Below are 18,866 nucleotides of genomic sequence, written 5' to 3' on the forward strand. Positions count from 1 at the left end.
CGGCCTGTGTGTGTGCCAGGCTCTGCTGGCTGTGGCCCTTACTCACCTTAAAGGGCACAGCTGACTTATAGGAGTCGGGGACCTCCCAGCTGAGCAGCACAGATGTCTTCATTGCAGCCGCCACCCGGAAGTTCTTGGCAAACACTGCAGAGGCATAAAGAGAGAGTCAGCTCCACTGGGTATGAGGAGGGGTGAATGGGCTGGAAGGGTGGAAGGCGAATGGCCAGGATGAGATACTGGCTGGGGAACGGGGGGTTGAAGGATGGCTGCAGAGTACCAAGCGCCCCACTCCCAGCCAGCTTCAAACGGCACAGTTGAACTCCCAGCCCAAGCTCTTCCACAGTGAGCACCAAACAGGGTGGGGGATGCCACGGCAACCAGGGTCAGGATTTCCAGAAACACGAGTGTAAAAACTTGAGCTGATGGACACCAGGCCAGAGTGATCAGAGGTCAGTGGGTTTCGGTCATGAGGCCATGTGGCCACACACCAGAGCGTGGTGGAGCATGTTCACTAGAGGTCAGGGGTTCATGGCCCCAAGAGATTAGTGTCACACAACAAAGGTCAGGAGGCTGCACACCCAAGAACAGTGGCACAGTCAAAAGAGATCAGTGGGTCAAGGTCATGAGAGATCAGAAGGTCACACAGCAGAGGTCAGTAGGTCAAAGACAGCAGAGATCAGGCATCAACAATGTGGTGCCCATTCACTAGAGGTTAGTGGTCACGGTCATGAGAGATTGGAGGTCACACACCAGAGGCTGGTGGATCACAGTCGCCAGAGGTCAGTGGCTCAAGGAGAGCAGAGACCCCCAGATGCAGCCATGCTTGGGAAGGGCTGCCATGTCCACAGCACACACCTTGCTCCACTGGCATGGTCCGGGACTGGATGCTGGGGCTGAGTGGGCCAGAGCCTTTGCTGGTCCATGCGCGGACCTTGATGTCGTAAGTGGTGTCTGGCTTGAGGCCAGAAAGGGTAAAGTGGGTGTCTGTCGTGATGTTCTGCAGCTCCTGCTGGCTGTTGATGTCTCGGAACACCACAGTGTAGCTGGTGATGCGTCCATTCCTCTCTGCCAGCACTGGCGGGTCCCAGGCCAGTTCTGTGGTAGATGTGGTCAGTCCTGTCACACGCAGGTTTTGGGGAAAGCCGCTGGGTAGGTCCTCGGGGGTCCTGATCTCCTTCTGGAACTCCTCACCCAGGCCAGCCCGGTTCCTGGCAGCAAGCCGGAAGATGTAGGTGGTCCCCTTGTGCAGGCCGGTGACTGTGAAGTGCTGGTCATCCTTGCCGAAATCGATAGTGTTGGGCCGCGCCTCGTCAGCCCGGCAGTACTGCAGCCGGTAGCCCAGCAGCTCGCCAGGCAGCTCCTTGGGTGGGTGCCACTGGAGCAGCGCAGTGTTCATGGCCGTGGTGCTGACCATCACAGTGGGCCGGCCTGGGACTGAAGGACCACAGGCTGGGCTCTGGCGCTGCCCTCCCGCTGCCCCACCCTCAGGTCTGTCCTGACCCTTCACTCACCTGCACCCGTTGTAGTAACAATTTTAGGCTTGCTGCGGGCACCATCCCCCTTGGTGGTATAGGCAGCGACAGTAATGGAGTAGGTGGTCTCTGGGGTCAGGCCGCTGATAGTGGTTTCCTGAGGGAGGAGGAGGGGTCCGTTCCCATCACAAGAATGCAGGGAGAGGCCAGACCTTGTCAGGGACCTCAGGACCCTAGCCTGAGGGAAGCCCCTGGGCACACAAGGCCAGGGGTTGTGGAAGGTGGGGCTGTACAATGGTGGCTTCTGCTGGAGGGGAAGCAGGTAGGTAGGATGCAGGCCTGGGAGGACCCCGCCCATCCCAGAAGCTGCCCGCCTGGGGCAGACAGCTCATCATTGCTTTCAGACAAGAACAAAGGGCCAGACTGTTTCCCTCACTCCATTGTGCTGTGAACGTAGACTGAGGATGTAAACAGGGCATAGGCTCGCACACACCCAGCGCCTTGCATGGCTCCTGACACCCACACACACACAGCCTACAGCTCCTGTGTAAGCAGGCGTAAGGTTGCGTGTGGACACCAGTGCATGCATGCACACACACAGCAAGGTGGTGGGGTGGGTTAAGGTGCTATCCTATAGGACCCAGTCAGGACTCTGCTGCCGCCATATAGGCCACTAACTCTGAGAATGTCTATACCCTGCAATGTCTCTTGAGAAAGGCGGGGGAGGGGCCAGGAGAATAAGAACACCTCCACACCTGGGGAACTGGTTTCCACGTTTGTTCCCAGTGATGCCTGAGATAGCAGCCAGGGCAATGTCCTCCCACCTTGGCAGACCCTGCCCATATACCCATCTGCAGCAAAGGCATCATCTCTGGACATGCGGAGAAACACCATGGGAGGTCAAGCCACACCACACAGAGAGAAGAGTGGGAAGCAGGGCAGGGACCAACGTGCAGTGGGAACAGTGCCGTCACCAACCCTGGTATCCCTCCAGCTCTAGCCTTGAGTGGGGCCCCTGCAGCTGCCACCACCCCCTCATGGGCCCCGCCTGCCCCAGCTGGAGGGTCTCCCAGGGCTGGGGCTCCAGAATGCACCAATGCCAGAACCCGACTCTCCAGACCGCCCTCCCAGCCTGGGCCCTAAAGCAGGTGATTTTTCACTCAGGGATCAATAAGGCCTAATGATCAGAATCGGATTTAACTCCATCCCTGTCTGGCCCGAGCAGGGGCCGGGCCCTGGTCGATCATGAACACTGGCCTCAAATTGCTGCTCGACAGGCAAGAAGTAAGGATTAGAGGAAATGCCAATCGCTGCTCAGCTCAGTGCTCGTGTCTAAACGCCAATTTTCTCCGGATGTGGCTGGAGCCCCATGGATCTTGGCAGCGCAGGCTGGCAGGAAAGGAGGGAGAGGGGGAGTGTCCCACGAGCCCAGCTTGACCCATGTCTTGTCCGCGTTCGCACACCTGTTACTTACATAGTCCTCGGACTCCTCCGGCCGCCACTGACCGCGGGAGAGGGAGAGAAAGGGAGACAGGATGGTGAAGGACTCTGACCTGGAGGGGGCCTTGGTCTGGAAGGGACCTGGCCCAGGGAGGACAGAGGGAGGGCTTTTGGGCCTCGAAGTACCCATGGGGGTAGAACCCCAGGACAACTCCCGGTTCAAAGATTTGAATACCTGCCTCACTGAGCACCAACTGTGTGCGCCAGGGCGGGACTGAGGAGGGTAGGGAGACTGCGAGGGCAGGCAGCCTGCAGGGAGAGGACCTGCTGACAGAGGGGCCTAAGAACACAAAGCAGTTACAGATGCTTTGACAATTTTGGGCTTGCTGGGAGGGAGAGGCTGCCAGACAAGGAGGGTGGGTTCAACAGCTCAGGCCGAGGGGAAGGAAGACACTGAAGGGTGAATGGGGTGCCCGTATGCCCTGGTTTGCCTCGGACAGTCCTGGCCTGTGCTTGTTGCCATGGAATGACTACTCAGTGTCTCGTTCCACCCCTCAAGGCATCCCAGATGTAATCATACATTATACAATCACCCCAGGCATGAGAAGCATCCCACAACAGTAAGAGCTGGGGGTGAACAGGGCACATGGCTAGGGTGAGCCCAAAGGCAAGCCAGTCAGCAAGACTATGAAGGCTGCAAGTGACAAGCTCAGAGCCTGGGCTGTAGCCCACAGGCACGGGAAGCCACCTATACCTGTTCCTTCCTCAGAGTGTCTGAGAATCAAGGTAGGAAGGAATGTTTCAAGGCTGGCAGTGTTGTGGGCCTTTGGTGCACGTAGATATTCTAGATGGACAGGTGGAGGGACTGTGAGGTCTCCATTCCGAGGCCCCATGAAACATCACAGGGAGATGGTCCAGGACGTCTCCAAGCCAGAGGGTTGGGTCCTCCAGCCCAAGCACCCCCACAGTGCCGGTCTGGCCTCTGTCCACTGGCCTCCATGCTAGGTGGCCTAAGTTCCTCCTGTCCTGGGACACTCTGTTGGAAAGTCCTTGCAAGAAGCATGGAACAGAATATGAGAGGAGGCTCTGGACAGGTCCCTAGTGCATGGCCACTTTATAGGGTGTGGCTGGGCCCACTTCCATTCCAATCTCCTTGCCTGGGGGGAGACCTGGGCTGTCCCAACCAAGCCTTGGTGTGGAGGTTCTCACATGGACGCTGTCCTGCGCTGCAGGCAGACCAAGAAAGAAGGGAAAGGCAGAGGATGAAATCAAGCAGAGATGAAGGGAAGGAGTCAGAGGAAAGGCAGGGGGAGGAGGGAAGGAAGGAGAAGAGAGAACAGAATGAGCAAGACAAAAAACAGAGACTCCAAGAAGGAGAGAGAAATGAAGGCCATGAGAGGGGAAAAAGGGAGGCAGGGAGATGCTATCAGACATAAAGGGAGACGGGTCTGGCTCCACACTTCCGGGGTGGGGGTGGGAACACGCACCACATAGTTCTTTCAGGCCTGATGGGGCCCCTGAGCTGAGCAGATGGTGCTGTTGGGTGTAGGACAGAATGTGGTGCCCTTGACAGAAGCGCAGGGACAACTGGGCCCTGTGGCCAGGCTCGGGACCAGGCCCCATCTGCTCTCCCACTGGTGAGGAACAGAATGACCCAGTCCCGAGAGGGCTACAGGGGCAGGCCTCCATCTTCAGGGTCCTCCGGGAGCCCAGACTTGGGTTACCTCCCACTATGGGATGTCTGAGGCTTTTAGCCTCAGCGTCCCTGAGCCTCTGGCCCAGTTCCCTTCTGAACCTCTTGGGACCAGAAGAGGGTACTTGAAGTGGCTTCTCTGGAACCCCACTGGCCCCTCACAGAGGAGGGGGGAAACCCATTCCTGGGATGTTTCTGGGTAGGTGTGTTCACTGAGGCTCCACAAGGAGCCCTCAGCCTGCCCCAGGAATGCAGGTGGGTGCACATGCCTGCCTCCTCTACCCCGGATGCCTTAGCACTGGGCAGGCTAAGAGGGGGAAGAGAGCACCCTTTGGGCAGAAAGAATTTTGCTTCAGAAGGCTGAACCCTGCTGGAGGGGTGAGCCTCCAATCTGTCTGTGTGGGTGACACCCCTCTGCACAGCGTGTACAGCATCGAGTGATACATGCACCCCTGCTCTCCGCCCAGGCAGGGGTAAGAGGCTGGACAGGGATGGGTGTGTGGGTCCCTCCCAGGCCCTGCTCCTGGACGGGGAGACCTCAAGAGCACCACACCAGGTGCTGTCACTCTCCAGCAGGGTCTTTTGGGAGGGGGCTCATGATAGCAACTGCAGCCCTTTCCTAGGGTTCCACAGACATGGCTTCTTATCCAAGTGTAGCCACCTACTTGCTGAATAATTCCATACCACTCTCATAACCTCCCAGCATTCCAAGTTCTTCATCTGAATAGCAACCAGTGTTCAGAATACCCAGGGCCTGTGGTAGGGAAAGGAAGGCCCCAGGGAGCTCACCCCAAGCTCAAGAGCAGGACCATCCTCCCAGGAAGACAGACGTGCACAGAGGAAGGTGTGAGGCTGGCCAACAGGCCTAGCCCTTGAGGGTGAACATCAGGGGCTGAACCATTCCCTGTGGGGCCAGGAGCAGGGCAACACTGTGCTTGGCTACTCACAGAGCTCGGTAGCAGCCACAGACCCGTAGCTGCCAGTGGGGTAAGACAGCCCCGGAGCACTCTCTTTACCCTTTTTGTGGGAGGAGTGGATGCCAGTCCAGCACTGTCTAGGGAGAAGGCATATCTCAAAATCCTGGCCTGGTGGGGCAGGGTGGCTCACACCTGTAATCTCAGCACTTTGGGAGACTGAGGCAGACGGATCACCTGAGGTCAGGAGTTCGAGACCAGCCTGGCCAACATGGTGAAACCCTGTCTCTACTAAAAGCACAAAAATTAGCCGGGCGTGGTGGCAGGCACCTGTAATCCTAGCTATTCAGGAGGCTGAGGCAGGAGAATTGCTTGAACCCGGGAGGCACTCCAGAGGTGACAAGAGTGAAGCTCCATCACACACACATACACACACACACACACACGCACCAAAAAACCCCCAGCCTAATCCCTGATGCTGCAAAGCATCTCGGGTCTCACAACCAACAAAAGGCAGTCATAGCACTGCTGAGGGCGAGCAGGGGAAGAGGGTATCTGGGCCCCAAATGGGAGCTTGTGCATGCTGGTCTGTGCTCACTCTGCCACCCCACCACCACCCAATGCTGCACCTGGGCCTCGGCTAGCATGACGTCTTGGATGATGGGGAGTCCACGGGGCTCGCCATTCTCCAGCCGCACGTAGGTGACCTGGTAGCCACGGATCTGGCCATGCTGCTTGCTGGGGACAGGCAGCTTCCAGTAGACATGCACAGCAGTAGAGTTCAGTGGCTCCACCTCCACCTTCCGCGGAGGCCCGCTGGGCACTGGGGGTCAGGTAGAGAAGGAAGTCAGGCCTGGAGGTATCGACCCTGGCACAGGTGGGCACAGCAAACTCGAGGGTCCTGCCTCAGCACCCCACTCCCCCAGGAAAGGCCCTAATATAGTTTCCTTAGATCATCTGTCCCTGGTGAGGCACAAGGAAGGCTCCCTCTGCTTGCTGCGGGTAAGAGCCCAGGACTGGCCCTGACCACCCCTCTGGCCCAGGCCTGTCACTTGGTGGGTAGGGTCAACATGGGGGAACAGGTAGAGGTGGGACACCAGGTCTTTGACCACCCCCAGTCAGCACAACCTGTCCTGACTCTTCCCAGGCCTCAAATCATGCCAATGTCCAGCCAACGTGGAGTCTTGCTGATTCTACTTTGAGTATCTTTTGCACCAATCTTCCCAATCTTGACCTTTCAAATCTTAGACAGGGCTGCATCTCCCATCTTAGCCTGTGAAGACTTCAGCTCCTTTGGAGACAGCCCCAAAGGCTGGGATTTGGGCCTAAGTTATCCCATAAGTGACATCCCCCCACTCTGGGCCACTAAGCCTGAACGAGAAAGATGAATTGACCTGGGTCTGTGATAGGGAAAGGAAAGCCCTGGGGTGCTTGGCGGGTGGTGTCTGAGGCAGAACTCCTCCCCTCCCGCCCCAGTGGCACTGCCTACCGTCCTCATCGGTGCGCACCAGCACCGGGCTGCTCTCGGGGCCGGGGCCCACATCTGTGTGTGCCCGCACCCACACCCGATACTCCGTCCACTTCTCCAGGCCCACCAGGTCCCAGCTGGAGTGCTCGCGGCTGATGCCATCCACCACATGCCGCCTGCGGTCCTCGCCGTCCACCGCCTCGTAGGCCACGGAGTACTGGGTGATAACGCCGTTGCGGCTGTCGGCAGGTGGCGGGACCCAACTTACCCGGACCGTGGTGGAGCCCGTGCTCACACACATCACCTTCTGGGGAGGGGCGGAGGGGGCTGGGGAAGACAAATGGGGGGGGAAGCAAGCAGATGGAGGGTGGGGATCACAGGCACAATGACTGAGTCACAGTGGACTGGAGACTCACCCGGGCAGGCTACCCCTCAGGTGCTGAAATGACCATCCCAGGGTCCCTCTAGGCAGGCTGCTGCCACTCTCGCCAAGGACGCCTGACTCCCTCTGACCTGCCTCCCTCTCTCCCACACGCACGGTGATACACACACAGTATCACACACACTGACTCTCACACAGCCTCACATACACACAGTCTCTGTGCCTCTCCACAGTGTCCCTCACAGTCTCAGTGCTTCACACACGCCTCTCACACAGTCACACACAGGGTGTCTCATGCATATACTTGGTGTCTCAGTGTCTCACACACACAATGTCTTGGAGTATCAGTGTGTGTCACACAGACTCACACATACACAGAGTATCACACACCCTTAGCACCTTGGTGTCTCACACACGGCATCTGCCACACAGTCTCTCACACAATGTCTTCTAGTTCCGACGCAGCTTCGAGTTCTCTCACACGAGGTCTCTCCCACACATATGCCGCCTTACACAAAACATACACGATATCAGATACACACAAGCACGTGGCCATCCCACCACCACCCACACACACAGTCACATATGGAGAACTGCTTCATGCCCACTGTGCCGCACAGTTCTGCTCTTCTGAGGAAGAGTGGCCCCAGTGGCCCTTTTGGCATAAGGCAGCCTTCACCTGTGCCTGCCTGGAAATGGTCTCTTAGCCAGTGCCACAGGGAATCTCCAACTGGAGACTGGACATGAAGGCCAATGCCCCCTGGGGTTTGGAGAAAAAGTACCCAACAGAGGTGCCCTCACTCAACAGCTTCCTTGGGAATTAGGAGGCAGACATGTGTCTCCTTGTGTCCAGTGATGCGTCCAGACTCCACGCCCACCGAGGACTCTGCTGAAATGCACAGGTTTCCTCTTCAAGTTCTGTCACCACCCCCTGCCATGAGGACTTCAGCAGCCCCCTGACCCACTGGCCCCAGAGCCCCTCATCTCCAGACTTTCTCCTCCCCTACACAGCTGTGGTTATGCCCTGGAGGCTGCTAGTACTGGGGATGGCCCTCCCTCCAGAATCATGGGCTCTAACATCCTCTCGCAGACCCTACCCCTTGTCCTTGCTCAGTCACTCCAGGTCCTGGGCACTGCGCCTGCTCGCCAGCTCCTCGGGATGCCTGTCCGTCAACCTTGTCCTTCCCACTCTCCATGTTCAGCTTCCACAGTCCACCACCTACCACACTCTCACTAATATCGCAAAGTCCCTCACCTCCTGATCTTTCCATGCTCCTTCCTGGCCTGTGCCAAGCGCTAGATGAATCCAACTCTCCCCCGCCTTCTCTACAGCAGCACTGGGGCAGGATGGCATCCTATGCACATGTCCCCAGAGGCCTCATCCTCCAGGACCTTTTATGTTACCTATTTCTGCTTCCTGCCTGGCTCGCTCTGGCACCTCACACGAAACACAGTCACCCTCCTCCACGCTCCGCAGACCTCCAGCTCCCTTTTCCTGCACATGACTATGTCTCCCACTCCGCAGAGAAGACTGGACTTTCGCAGCAGCTCTCTCCATCTCTTGCTACAACCCCCGACTCTACTTGCATCTGCAGTGATTCTCTCCTTTCCACCCATGAGAATGGAGAGTTGAGCCACCCTGTCCAAGGCTAAGCTCTCCCACCACCAATGCTGTGCCCCTTCTCTCCACCTCCCGAGGCTCCACCAGTTATCCTCTTATCCATGGCTTCTTTTTTTCCTATTGACTGTTTCCAATAGCATTTAAATATGCTTGAGATTTTCCCATCTTAAAAGAAAAATCCCAGGCCGGGTGCGGTGGCTCACACCTGTAATCCCAGCACTTTGGGAGGCCAAGGCAGATGGATCACCTGAGGTCAGAAGTTCATATTCCTAGGCCGGTCAACATGGTGAAACCCCGTCTCTACTAAAAATACAAAAATTAGCTGGGCATGGTACAATCTCAGCTACTTGGGAGGCTGAGGCAGGAGAATCACCTGAATCCGGGAGGTGGACGGAGGTTGCAATGAGCCAAGATCGTGCCATTGCACTCCAGCCTGGGAGACAGAGTGACACTTTGTACTTTGTCTCATAAAAGAAAGAAAGAAAAGGAAGGGAAGGGAAGGGAAGGGAAGGGAAGGGAAGGACAAGGACAAGGACAAGGACAAGGACAAGGACAAGGACAAGGACAAGGACAGGAAAAGAAAGAAGAAAAGAAAGAAAAGAAAGAAAAGAAAGAAAAGAAAGAAAAGAAAGAAAAGAAAGAAAGATCCCACCCTCAGCCCCACAGCCCTCTCTAGCCATAATGGTCCCCTCGTTCAGAGCTACACTTTCTGGCAACGTCTGGGCTTGCTGCCTCCACATCCTCAGCACCCACACAGGCCTCATGAAACACGCACCAGCTTTTGTCCTACCATGCACCAAACTTCGTCTCCAGGGCCACTCTTCTATGTTGCTCGGTCCAACAGGTACTCCTGACCACTCAGCAGCATCTCGTCTACTTCTTGAAACTTTCTCTCCTTCCAAGCTCCAAGTCGCTCCCCTCCCCTGATTTCCTCTCATCTGCAGTCTTTCTTCTCAGGGTCCTTCGGCTCCGGCCCAGCCCTGGATTCCCACAGCATGCCAAACTCTGCCATGTGGATGGCACACGGCATCTTGAACTTGGGTGTCTGAGACCAGCTGCAGTCTTCACACCTGCCTCTGCCCCATTTCCCATCCCGCGCCAGCACCACCCGCCTCCCAGGTTAACACACCAGAAACAAGATTCACCTCCATTTCCCTCCCCTCTGGGCCCCTATTCATAACCCATCACCAAGTCTGATCAGCCAGCATGCCTGACAGTTCTCAGATCCACCACCATCATCTCACCTGGGCCACCATCTTTTCCCCGGACCGCTTCAAAGCCTCCTAACTGGTCTCTGCCTCCTCGCAGGCTGCCCTGTCCATTCTCACAGAGCAGTCAGAGTCAGCCCTCCTGCCTACCCTGTATCCCCAAGGCCCTGCCATAGCTCCGGCAGCTACTGCAACCACACTGGCCTGCTGCTTACCCAGTGACCATAACCACGAGCCTTGCAGCTGGAGGGCCTTCAGGCCTGCAGACTCTCCCCAAGGCCTGTGTGCTCCCTGCTCCTGTTCATTTACTAGTTGGCTCCCACTCTTCCTTCAGGCCTTGGGGAAGTGTCACTTCCCCAAGGCAACCCTTTTTGACCCCTCAGGTCAAAGGAGGTCTCATCATCTCTCCAACCTGCCTCTTCCATCCTACCTTTTTTTTTTTTGAGATGGATTTTCACTCTTGCTGCCCAGGCTGGAGTGCAATGGTGCAATCTCGGCTCACCACAACCTCCCCCTCCCAGCTCAAGCAATTCTCCTGCCTCAGCCTCCTGAGTAGCTGGGATTACAGTCATGTGGCACCACGCCCAGCTAATTTTGTATTTTTTAGTAGAGACGGAGCCTCTCTGTGTTGGTCAGGCTGGTATCGAACTCCCGACCTCAGATGATCTGCCCTCCTCGGACTTCCAAAGTGCCAGGATTACAGACGTGAGCCACCACGCCCGGCTCTTCCATCCTACTTTACACAAATGTCATTAAAAGCTCATTTGGAGGTCAGGTGCGGTGGCTCATGCCTATAATGCTGGTACTTTGGGAGCACTTTGCGGAGGCCGAGGTGGGTGGATCACCTGAGGTCAGGAGTTAGAGACCAGCCTGGCCAACATGGTGAAATTGTCTTTACTAAAAATACAAAAATTAGCCAGGCGTGGTAGTGGTCGCCTGCAATCCCACCTACTCGGGAGGCTATGGCAGGAGAATCATTTTACCCCAGCAGGCAGAGGTTACAGTGAGCCAAGATGGTGCCATTGTTCTCCAGCCTGGGTGACAAGAGCAAAACTCCATCTCAAAAAATAAAATAAAAAAGCTCATCTGGGTAATTACAGGTGCAATGTCTGTCTGCCCTGCTGGAATGCGGGATCCCCATGGGCAGACACCATGTGTCTGGTTATGCTGCCAGCCCTGTACTGTGCATGGGGCCTGGCCCCCAGCTGGAGCACAGCAGGTGCTTCTGGAATGAATCCACAAACACAAGGTCACACACAGCCTCTTGACATCACTGGTACATGCACATGGTCCCACTTCATAAGGACCACTTCAGACACCACCATGCTTATGGTCATCACATGGCCACATCAGATGTGGTCACCATCTCAATTCCACAATGCTACCCAGTCACAGTCACATTCGTGACACCCTATCACAGAGAGTCTCACACAGCAGCTGACTGTGGCTGTGTGACCACACATAGGCCACCCAGCAGCAACCACAGAGTCACACACATACTCAGTCTACTCTGTGGGGACTACCGAGACCCACAAACACGGTCACAGGGTCAGGCCACAGAGTTACCCACAAAGACAAGGGTCATGCCCAAGATCCACCGACACACATACACAGGTGCTGCACAGCCAGCTGGTCAGGTATGGTCACACTCACATTCATGGGCAGTGCCACTCCCACAGCTGCAGCATCAGAGTCTCACACACGCTGAATATAGTAACACACAATACCAGAGTCATCACACAGACAGCCTTGCAGACAGTCCCCTGCAAGGCCACATGGTTACAATTCAATGCCCACGTGGGCAGGCTGGGTCACATGGCCGCATTTTCAGACCTGTCCCCGAGTGCAGTCAGCTGAAGGTGATCACATGACGCCCAGGTAACTTTTATCGGGGGTATGAGGAAGGGAATGTGGGTGATGGGGAGATGAGACACGGGGCCATGGGGAGGAGAAACAGCCACCAAAGCAGGTCTGGGACGCAGCAGACCCACCGAGGACGGCCCATCAGCTAATGTGACCAGCACAGAGTGGGGATGGAGATGAGGCACAGACACAAAACTTACCTGGGCAGCATGTGGGGCATGGGCGGGAGGAGGGGCAGGAGGCTGGGTAGGGAGCAGGGAGGGCAGCAGCCGCCTGGACTGGACAGATTGGGAGGCACTTACCTGGCCCTCTCCCGAGGCCCAAAATCAGAGCCCAGGCCAGAGTCCGTTTGGCTAGCAGACCTGACCACCCCACCCGCCTGGTTGAGGGGGAAGGATGTGTGTGTGTGTGTGTGTGTGTGTCCCCCAACCCAGGTGAAACAGGCAGTGGACTCGGGAGACACTTACTGGACTGTGCTGTGCGGGCCTCAATGGTGGGGGTGAAGACGCCCACCCCCATATCTGAGCGCGCAGCCAGCTGGAAGCGGTAGAGTGTGTCGGGCTTCAGGTCCTCTAGTGTGTAGGAGGAGGTTGGGTCGAAGGTCACCTTGTGCTGGAAGAGCAGGGAGCACTCACTGACAGCTCTGAGCTCAAAGGTCACTCAGAGGTTGTTCCCAACATGGGCTGCAATGTGACACCTCTGGACCCACCATGGCTCCAGGACTGGCTCCACACCATAAGGCCACATGGACCACACAAGCAACTCAGGGCTTAGCCCATGCCACAGGAGCCTCACAGACCACATGGGCCACGGGAGCCACCTGGAACACATGGCTTCTGGGGAACCTTTAGGGTTCTGCCAGTCATGTGAGCCACAGAGCCTAGCAAATTCAAGGCAGACCCTGGGGTCTGCCTTGACTCTCGGCCCCCAGCAAAGAGTCATACAGCCTGTATGACTCCAGAATCATACAGGCTGTGCAGGCCACATGGCACGCATGCGCCACCAAGCCTCCAGCAGAAACCTTACAGGCTGTGCCCACACAAGCCACAGAATCCAGAAAACACCCTCCTGGGGTTAAACCCATTGCAGATCCTCAGGGACCAGGAGACCCCCTCAGCACTTCTCTGCCCGCTGCACACCTGTTGGTCTTCGTCCTCTGCCACCCAGTACACCAGCTCATACATGATGATTCGCTCCTGAGGGGGCAGCAGCCACGAGAGCTGGATCCTGGTGTCCGACTCCACCTCGGCCTGGAAGTCCGCGGGCTGGGCAGGCACTGCAACACCCCACACCACGCAGGTCAGCCTCACCTGCGTGAGGTCAGGAGCGCCCAGGGAAGAGGGGGCCGAGGAACGCAGACCCTAATCTCACACCCTTATCCTACATCCCAACTGACCATACATCTATGGAATATGGCACCTTGATCCTCCCAACAGCCCCCAACCTCACAGCCGAGGGAAGGGGAGAGGTGCCGCCACAACCTCAGCCTCCCCTTCTCTGCTGTCGGCTGCCCAGCCAGCGTGCCCCCACCTACCTCCCTGCTGCGTCTTGACCTGGATGGTGGGGCTGGGAGGGCCGTCGCCCACAGCGGTGAAGGCAAGCACGCGCAAGCTGTAGGTGATGCCAGGCAGCAGGCTGCCCACGGTGGTGAGGAGCCCCGCGTCGGTGTTGTGCTTGTGCCAGGCACTCGGGGGGCGGCGGGAGTCCGGAGTATAGTAGACGCGGTATCCTCGCACCAGGCCGTTGGGCTCCTCAGGAGGCTCCCACTGCACCAGCATTGTGCTGGCACTCAGCATGCGTGCCTGCACGCGGCNGTTACCCACAAAGACAAGGGTCATGCCCAAGATCCACCGACACACATACACAGGTGCTGCACAGCCAGCTGGTCAGGTATGGTCACACTCACATTCATGGGCAGTGCCACTCCCACAGCTGCAGCATCAGAGTCTCACACACGCTGAATATAGTAACACACAATACCAGAGTCATCACACAGACAGCCTTGCAGACAGTCCCCTGCAAGGCCACATGGTTACAATTCAATGCCCACGTGGGCAGGCTGGGTCACATGGCCGCATTTTCAGACCTGTCCCCGAGTGCAGTCAGCTGAAGGTGATCACATGACGCCCAGGTAACTTTTATCGGGGTATGAGGAAGGGAATGTGGGTGATGGGGAGATGAGACACGGGGCCATGGGGAGGAGAAACAGCCACCAAAGCAGGTCTGGGACGCAGCAGACCCACCGAGGACGGCCCATCAGCTAATGTGACCAGCACAGAGTGGGGATGGAGATGAGGCACAGACACAAAACTTACCTGGGCAGCATGTGGGGCATGGGCGGGAGGAGGGGCAGGAGGCTGGGTAGGGAGCAGGGAGGGCAGCAGCCGCCTGGACTGGACAGATTGGGAGGCACTTACCTGGCCCTCTCCCGAGGCCCAAAATCAGAGCCCAGGCCAGAGTCCGTTTGGCTAGCAGACCTGACCACCCCACCCGCCTGGTTGAGGGGAAGGATGTGTGTGTGTGTGTGTGTGTGTGTCCCCAACCCAGGTGAAACAGGCAGTGGACTCGGGAGACACTTACTGGACTGTGCTGTGCGGGCCTCAATGGTGGGGTGAAGACGCCCACCCCATATCTGAGCGCGCAGCCAGCTGGAAGCGGTAGAGTGTGTCGGGCTTCAGGTCCTCTAGTGTGTAGGAGGAGGTTGGGTCGAAGGTCACCTTGTGCTGGAAGAGCAGGGAGCACTCACTGACAGCTCTGAGCTCAAAGGTCACTCAGAGGTTGTTCCCAACATGGGCTGCAATGTGACACCTCTGGACCCACCATGGCTCCAGGACTGGCTCCACACCATAAGGCCACATGGACCACACAAGCAACTCAGGGCTTAGCCCATGCCACAGGAGCCTCACAGACCACATGGGCCACGGGAGCCACCTGGAACACATGGCTTCTGGGGAACCTTTAGGGTTCTGCCAGTCATGTGAGCCACAGAGCCTAGCAAATTCAAGGCAGACCCTGGGGTCTGCCTTGACTCTCGGCCCCAGCAAAGAGTCATACAGCCTGTATGACTCCAGAATCATACAGGCTGTGCAGGCCACATGGCACGCATGCGCCACCAAGCCTCCAGCAGAAACCTTACAGGCTGTGCCCACACAAGCCACAGAATCCAGAAAACACCCTCCTGGGGTTAAACCCATTGCAGATCCTCAGGGACCAGGAGACCCCTCAGCACTTCTCTGCCCGCTGCACACCTGTTGGTCTTCGTCCTCTGCCACCCAGTACACCAGCTCATACATGATGATTCGCTCCTGAGGGGCAGCAGCCACGAGAGCTGGATCCTGGTGTCCGACTCCACCTCGGCCTGGAAGTCCGCGGGCTGGGCAGGCACTGCAACACCCCACACCACGCAGGTCAGCCTCACCTGCGTGAGGTCAGGAGCGCCCAGGGAAGAGGGGCCGAGGAACGCAGACCCTAATCTCACACCCTTATCCTACATCCCAACTGACCATACATCTATGGAATATGGCACCTTGATCCTCCCAACAGCCCCAACCTCACAGCCGAGGGAAGGGGAGAGGTGCCGCCACAACCTCAGCCTCCCCTTCTCTGCTGTCGGCTGCCCAGCCAGCGTGCCCCACCTACCTCCCTGCTGCGTCTTGACCTGGATGGTGGGGCTGGGAGGGCCGTCGCCCACAGCGGTGAAGGCAAGCACGCGCAAGCTGTAGGTGATGCCAGGCAGCAGGCTGCCCACGGTGGTGAGGAGCCCCGCGTCGGTGTTGTGCTTGTGCCAGGCACTCGGGGGGCGGCGGGAGTCCGGAGTATAGTAGACGCGGTATCCTCGCACCAGGCCGTTGGGCTCCTCAGGAGGCTCCCACTGCACCAGCATTGTGCTGGCACTCAGCATGCGTGCCTGCACGCGGCGCGGTGGGCTGGAGGGCGCCTGTTCTCCCGTGCGTGCCCGCACTGCCTCGCTGGGCGGCCCTCGCCCGATGCTGTTCACCGCCAGCACGCGGAAGGCATATTCCGAGAAAGGACTGAGGCCGCCAATGCTGTAGCGGGTGGTGGCCACACCATCCACCTCCTGAAAGGGGCCCTCCGTGCCCGCTGCGCGGTACTGGATGCCATAGTAGGATATAGGCTCTGAGTTCCCAGAGTCCCAGGTGAGGGTGACACTGGTGGCAGTTGTCTCCGTCACCACAAGATCAATCGGAGGCTTCGGCAGAGCTGGAGACAAAGTGGAAGGCTCAAAGCTGCCCAAGGTCAAGATCCTTAGGAACCAACCCTATACTTGGGGATTATCCAGGATACCTGGTGGGGCCACCTGAGTGTGGCTGATACCTACAGCCTACCTTGAAAAATGTCCAGAAAAGCTTATGGTGACCTCTGAAGGCACACATGGCGGATGGTGGCCAGGTGGCCCCCGGGCCTTGGGTCATCTAGTATGTACACATATCAACTGTGGGACTCACTGGACCCTCCCATCAGTACACAAGACTCATCTAACAAACAGACCTGGAGGTAAGGTGACCCTTGCAGTCCCATATAGATGAAAGGCACCCAGACTGGGTAGCAGCTACCTGCCTCTGCAGGTCACCTGAGCTCACGTGGTGGAGAGTACATGTAATAGGCAGGGGAAGGGGAGATATTTCCTTAGGGATTGGCCCAGAATTTTAGAAAGAGTGATGGGGCTGCCGGCCCCACAGACCTTGTGGCTTGGGTCAAATTGAAGTGGGAAGGCCCTGAGTCCACAATCATTCAATAAATAATTAACAAGCACCCACTCAATGCCAGACACTGTGCTGGGGCTACAATGCCACACAGTCACATCCCTGCTCTCATGGAGTTTACACCTCAGTACGAGAGAGAATCAATTCACGAGTCGATCGTACTCATTATTCTGGCAGGTGCAAGGACAGCAAGAATCAGGGCGCTGAGGTGGAGTAAGATCCAGGGAATCTCCTTGGATAGGGTGATGAGGGAAGGAAAGCATCATCGAGCTGAGGCCTGGAGGGGTACATGGAGCCAGTGACAGAAGGGACCGGACAAGGAGCATGGCAGACGGAAAGCAGTGTGTGTCTGGGCAGCTGGCTTGTGACAGGGTGGGAAGCCAGCGGCCCTGGGAGACCACAGTGAGGATCCTGATCTGTATCCTAAACCAACGGGAAGCCACTGGAAGGTGTTTCTCCCTTTCCCAAAAGGAAGTGACTTGATCCTGAATTACATTTTTTTAAAGATCACTCAAGTTGCAAAATAGATAATGGATCAGAGGCTGTTGAGAATTGAAGCAAGGGAGACCAGGAAGGAATCTTTTTTTTTTTTTCTTTTTTTTTTTTTTTTTTTTTTGAGACGGAGTCTCGCTCTGTCGCCCAGGCTGGAGTGCAGTGGCGCAATCTCGGCTCACTGCAAGCTCCGCCTCCCGGGTTCACGCCATTCTCCTGCCTCAGCCTCCTGAGTAGCTGGGACTACAGGCGCCCGCCACCGCGCCCGGCTAATTTTTTGTATTTTTAGTAGAGAGGAATCTTTTCTTTTTTCATAGGGTCTCACTGTCACTCAGGCTGGAGTGCAGTGGTGTGATCATGGCTCACTGAATCACTGCAGCCTCATCATCCCAGGCTCAAGCGATCCTCCTGTCTCAGCCTCCCAAGTAGCTGGGCCACAGGTGTGTGCCACCATGCACAACTTTGCATTTTTTTTTTGTAGAGATGGGGTCTCACTATGTTAACTGGGCTGGTCTCAAACTCCTGAGCTCAAGCAATCCTTCCAACTTGGCCTTCCAAAGCACTAGGATTACAGGAATGGGCCACCGTGCCCGGCCAGAATCTGTTACATATATATAACATATGTGTAATACGTGTGCCTGTCCCCAGGACAGAGAGAACCCACTTCCCCTATTATTTTACCACATCCTTCTTGCTGGGAAGCTATTACACCTGAAGGTCTGGTACTATATAGTGGTTAGGAGGGAGAGTTATGGATTCAGACCACACTGGGTTTAAGTTCCTGCTCTGTCATTTATTTTTGTGTGACCCTGGGCAAGTGATATACCCTCTCTGTACCTCGGTTCCCTTATCTGAAAAATGGAAATAATAAGAGCACCTATCTCCCAGGATAAAACAGAAAAAAACAAAAGAAACTGTGCTTGCTAGCATGCTCTCTGCCACCGAGAAACTCAATATGCCTTAACTATTATCATTAAGTCGGCTAAAAATGGAAATCCCTCCCTCCCTCCCTCTAAGGGCTGGAGGACCCCAGGGCAGGGACACCCAGGAAAGGGTAAGAATCCCTCAGCCATGCCTGTGCCCATGGCAGTCAGCTCACATTCGCCCGCCACCAGGACCTCCCGGATGACAGGGAGGGTACTGGTCACAGCACCTGCCACACTCACCTTTCACTGTGACCTGGGCTGTGGCCTCGATCATGCCCAGTGAGGAGATAGCCACACAGGTGTAGTTGGCGGAGCGCACGACATTGCTGAGCTCCAGGACGTTGCGGCCGACTGGCATCTCATCCTCCTTGGTGAGCTCCTCGACCCCCATCATCCACTTCACGTAGGGCATGGGCGCACCCACTGCCACACATGTCAGGTTCACGCTGCCGCCTGGCATCACCTCCTGGCTGCTGGGTGGGATGGAGAAACGAGGAGCCACGCGGCGCACTGCAGGAGGAGGGAGAGAGGCACTCACAGGCCGGGCAGAACACACGGCTGCATGGAAGGGCAGGGGCCCCTCATCCAGGTAGCCCCTCTAGTTAGAGCCAAACCCACGCTCAGAGGGGTGGCACCACCGGACCCCAGCTCACCATCCACTCC

At 56.9% G+C, this 18,866-nt stretch overlaps 1 protein-coding gene across 13 annotated transcripts in view; it reads right to left on the reverse strand.

The window, feature by feature from the left end:
• The window catches only part of PTPRF (protein tyrosine phosphatase receptor type F), a 94,734-nt gene that overhangs the window by 17,653 nt on the left and 58,215 nt on the right, over positions 1–18,866 (reverse strand). For 5 of the 13 annotated variants that reach the window (XM_017881905.1, XM_017881907.1, XM_017881902.1 and 2 more), the window contains 11 exons: positions 18,444–18,713; positions 15,969–16,282; positions 13,596–13,863; positions 13,201–13,337; positions 12,529–12,673; positions 7,009–7,314; positions 6,149–6,342; positions 2,947–2,973; positions 1,512–1,629; positions 856–1,434; positions 47–144 (listed from right to left, as the gene is read on the reverse strand). In XM_017881905.1, the coding sequence (XP_017737394.1) occupies positions 47–144; positions 856–1,434; positions 1,512–1,629; positions 2,947–2,973; positions 6,149–6,342; positions 7,009–7,314; positions 12,529–12,673; positions 13,201–13,337; positions 13,596–13,863; positions 15,969–16,282; positions 18,444–18,713 (2,456 nt within the window). The remainder of the gene's footprint in view (positions 1–46; positions 145–855; positions 1,435–1,511; positions 1,630–2,946; positions 2,974–6,148; positions 6,343–7,008; positions 7,315–12,528; positions 12,674–13,200; positions 13,338–13,595; positions 13,864–15,968; positions 16,283–18,443; positions 18,714–18,866) is intronic. The other 8 variants (XM_017881908.1, XM_017881906.1, XM_017881911.1 and 5 more) reach the window with 6 other exon arrangements.

This window comes from Rhinopithecus bieti, unplaced genomic scaffold, assembly GCF_001698545.2.
Source record: "Rhinopithecus bieti isolate Rb0 unplaced genomic scaffold, ASM169854v2 scaffold_12155, whole genome shotgun sequence".
NCBI classification, from domain to species: Eukaryota; Metazoa; Chordata; class Mammalia; order Primates; family Cercopithecidae; genus Rhinopithecus; species Rhinopithecus bieti.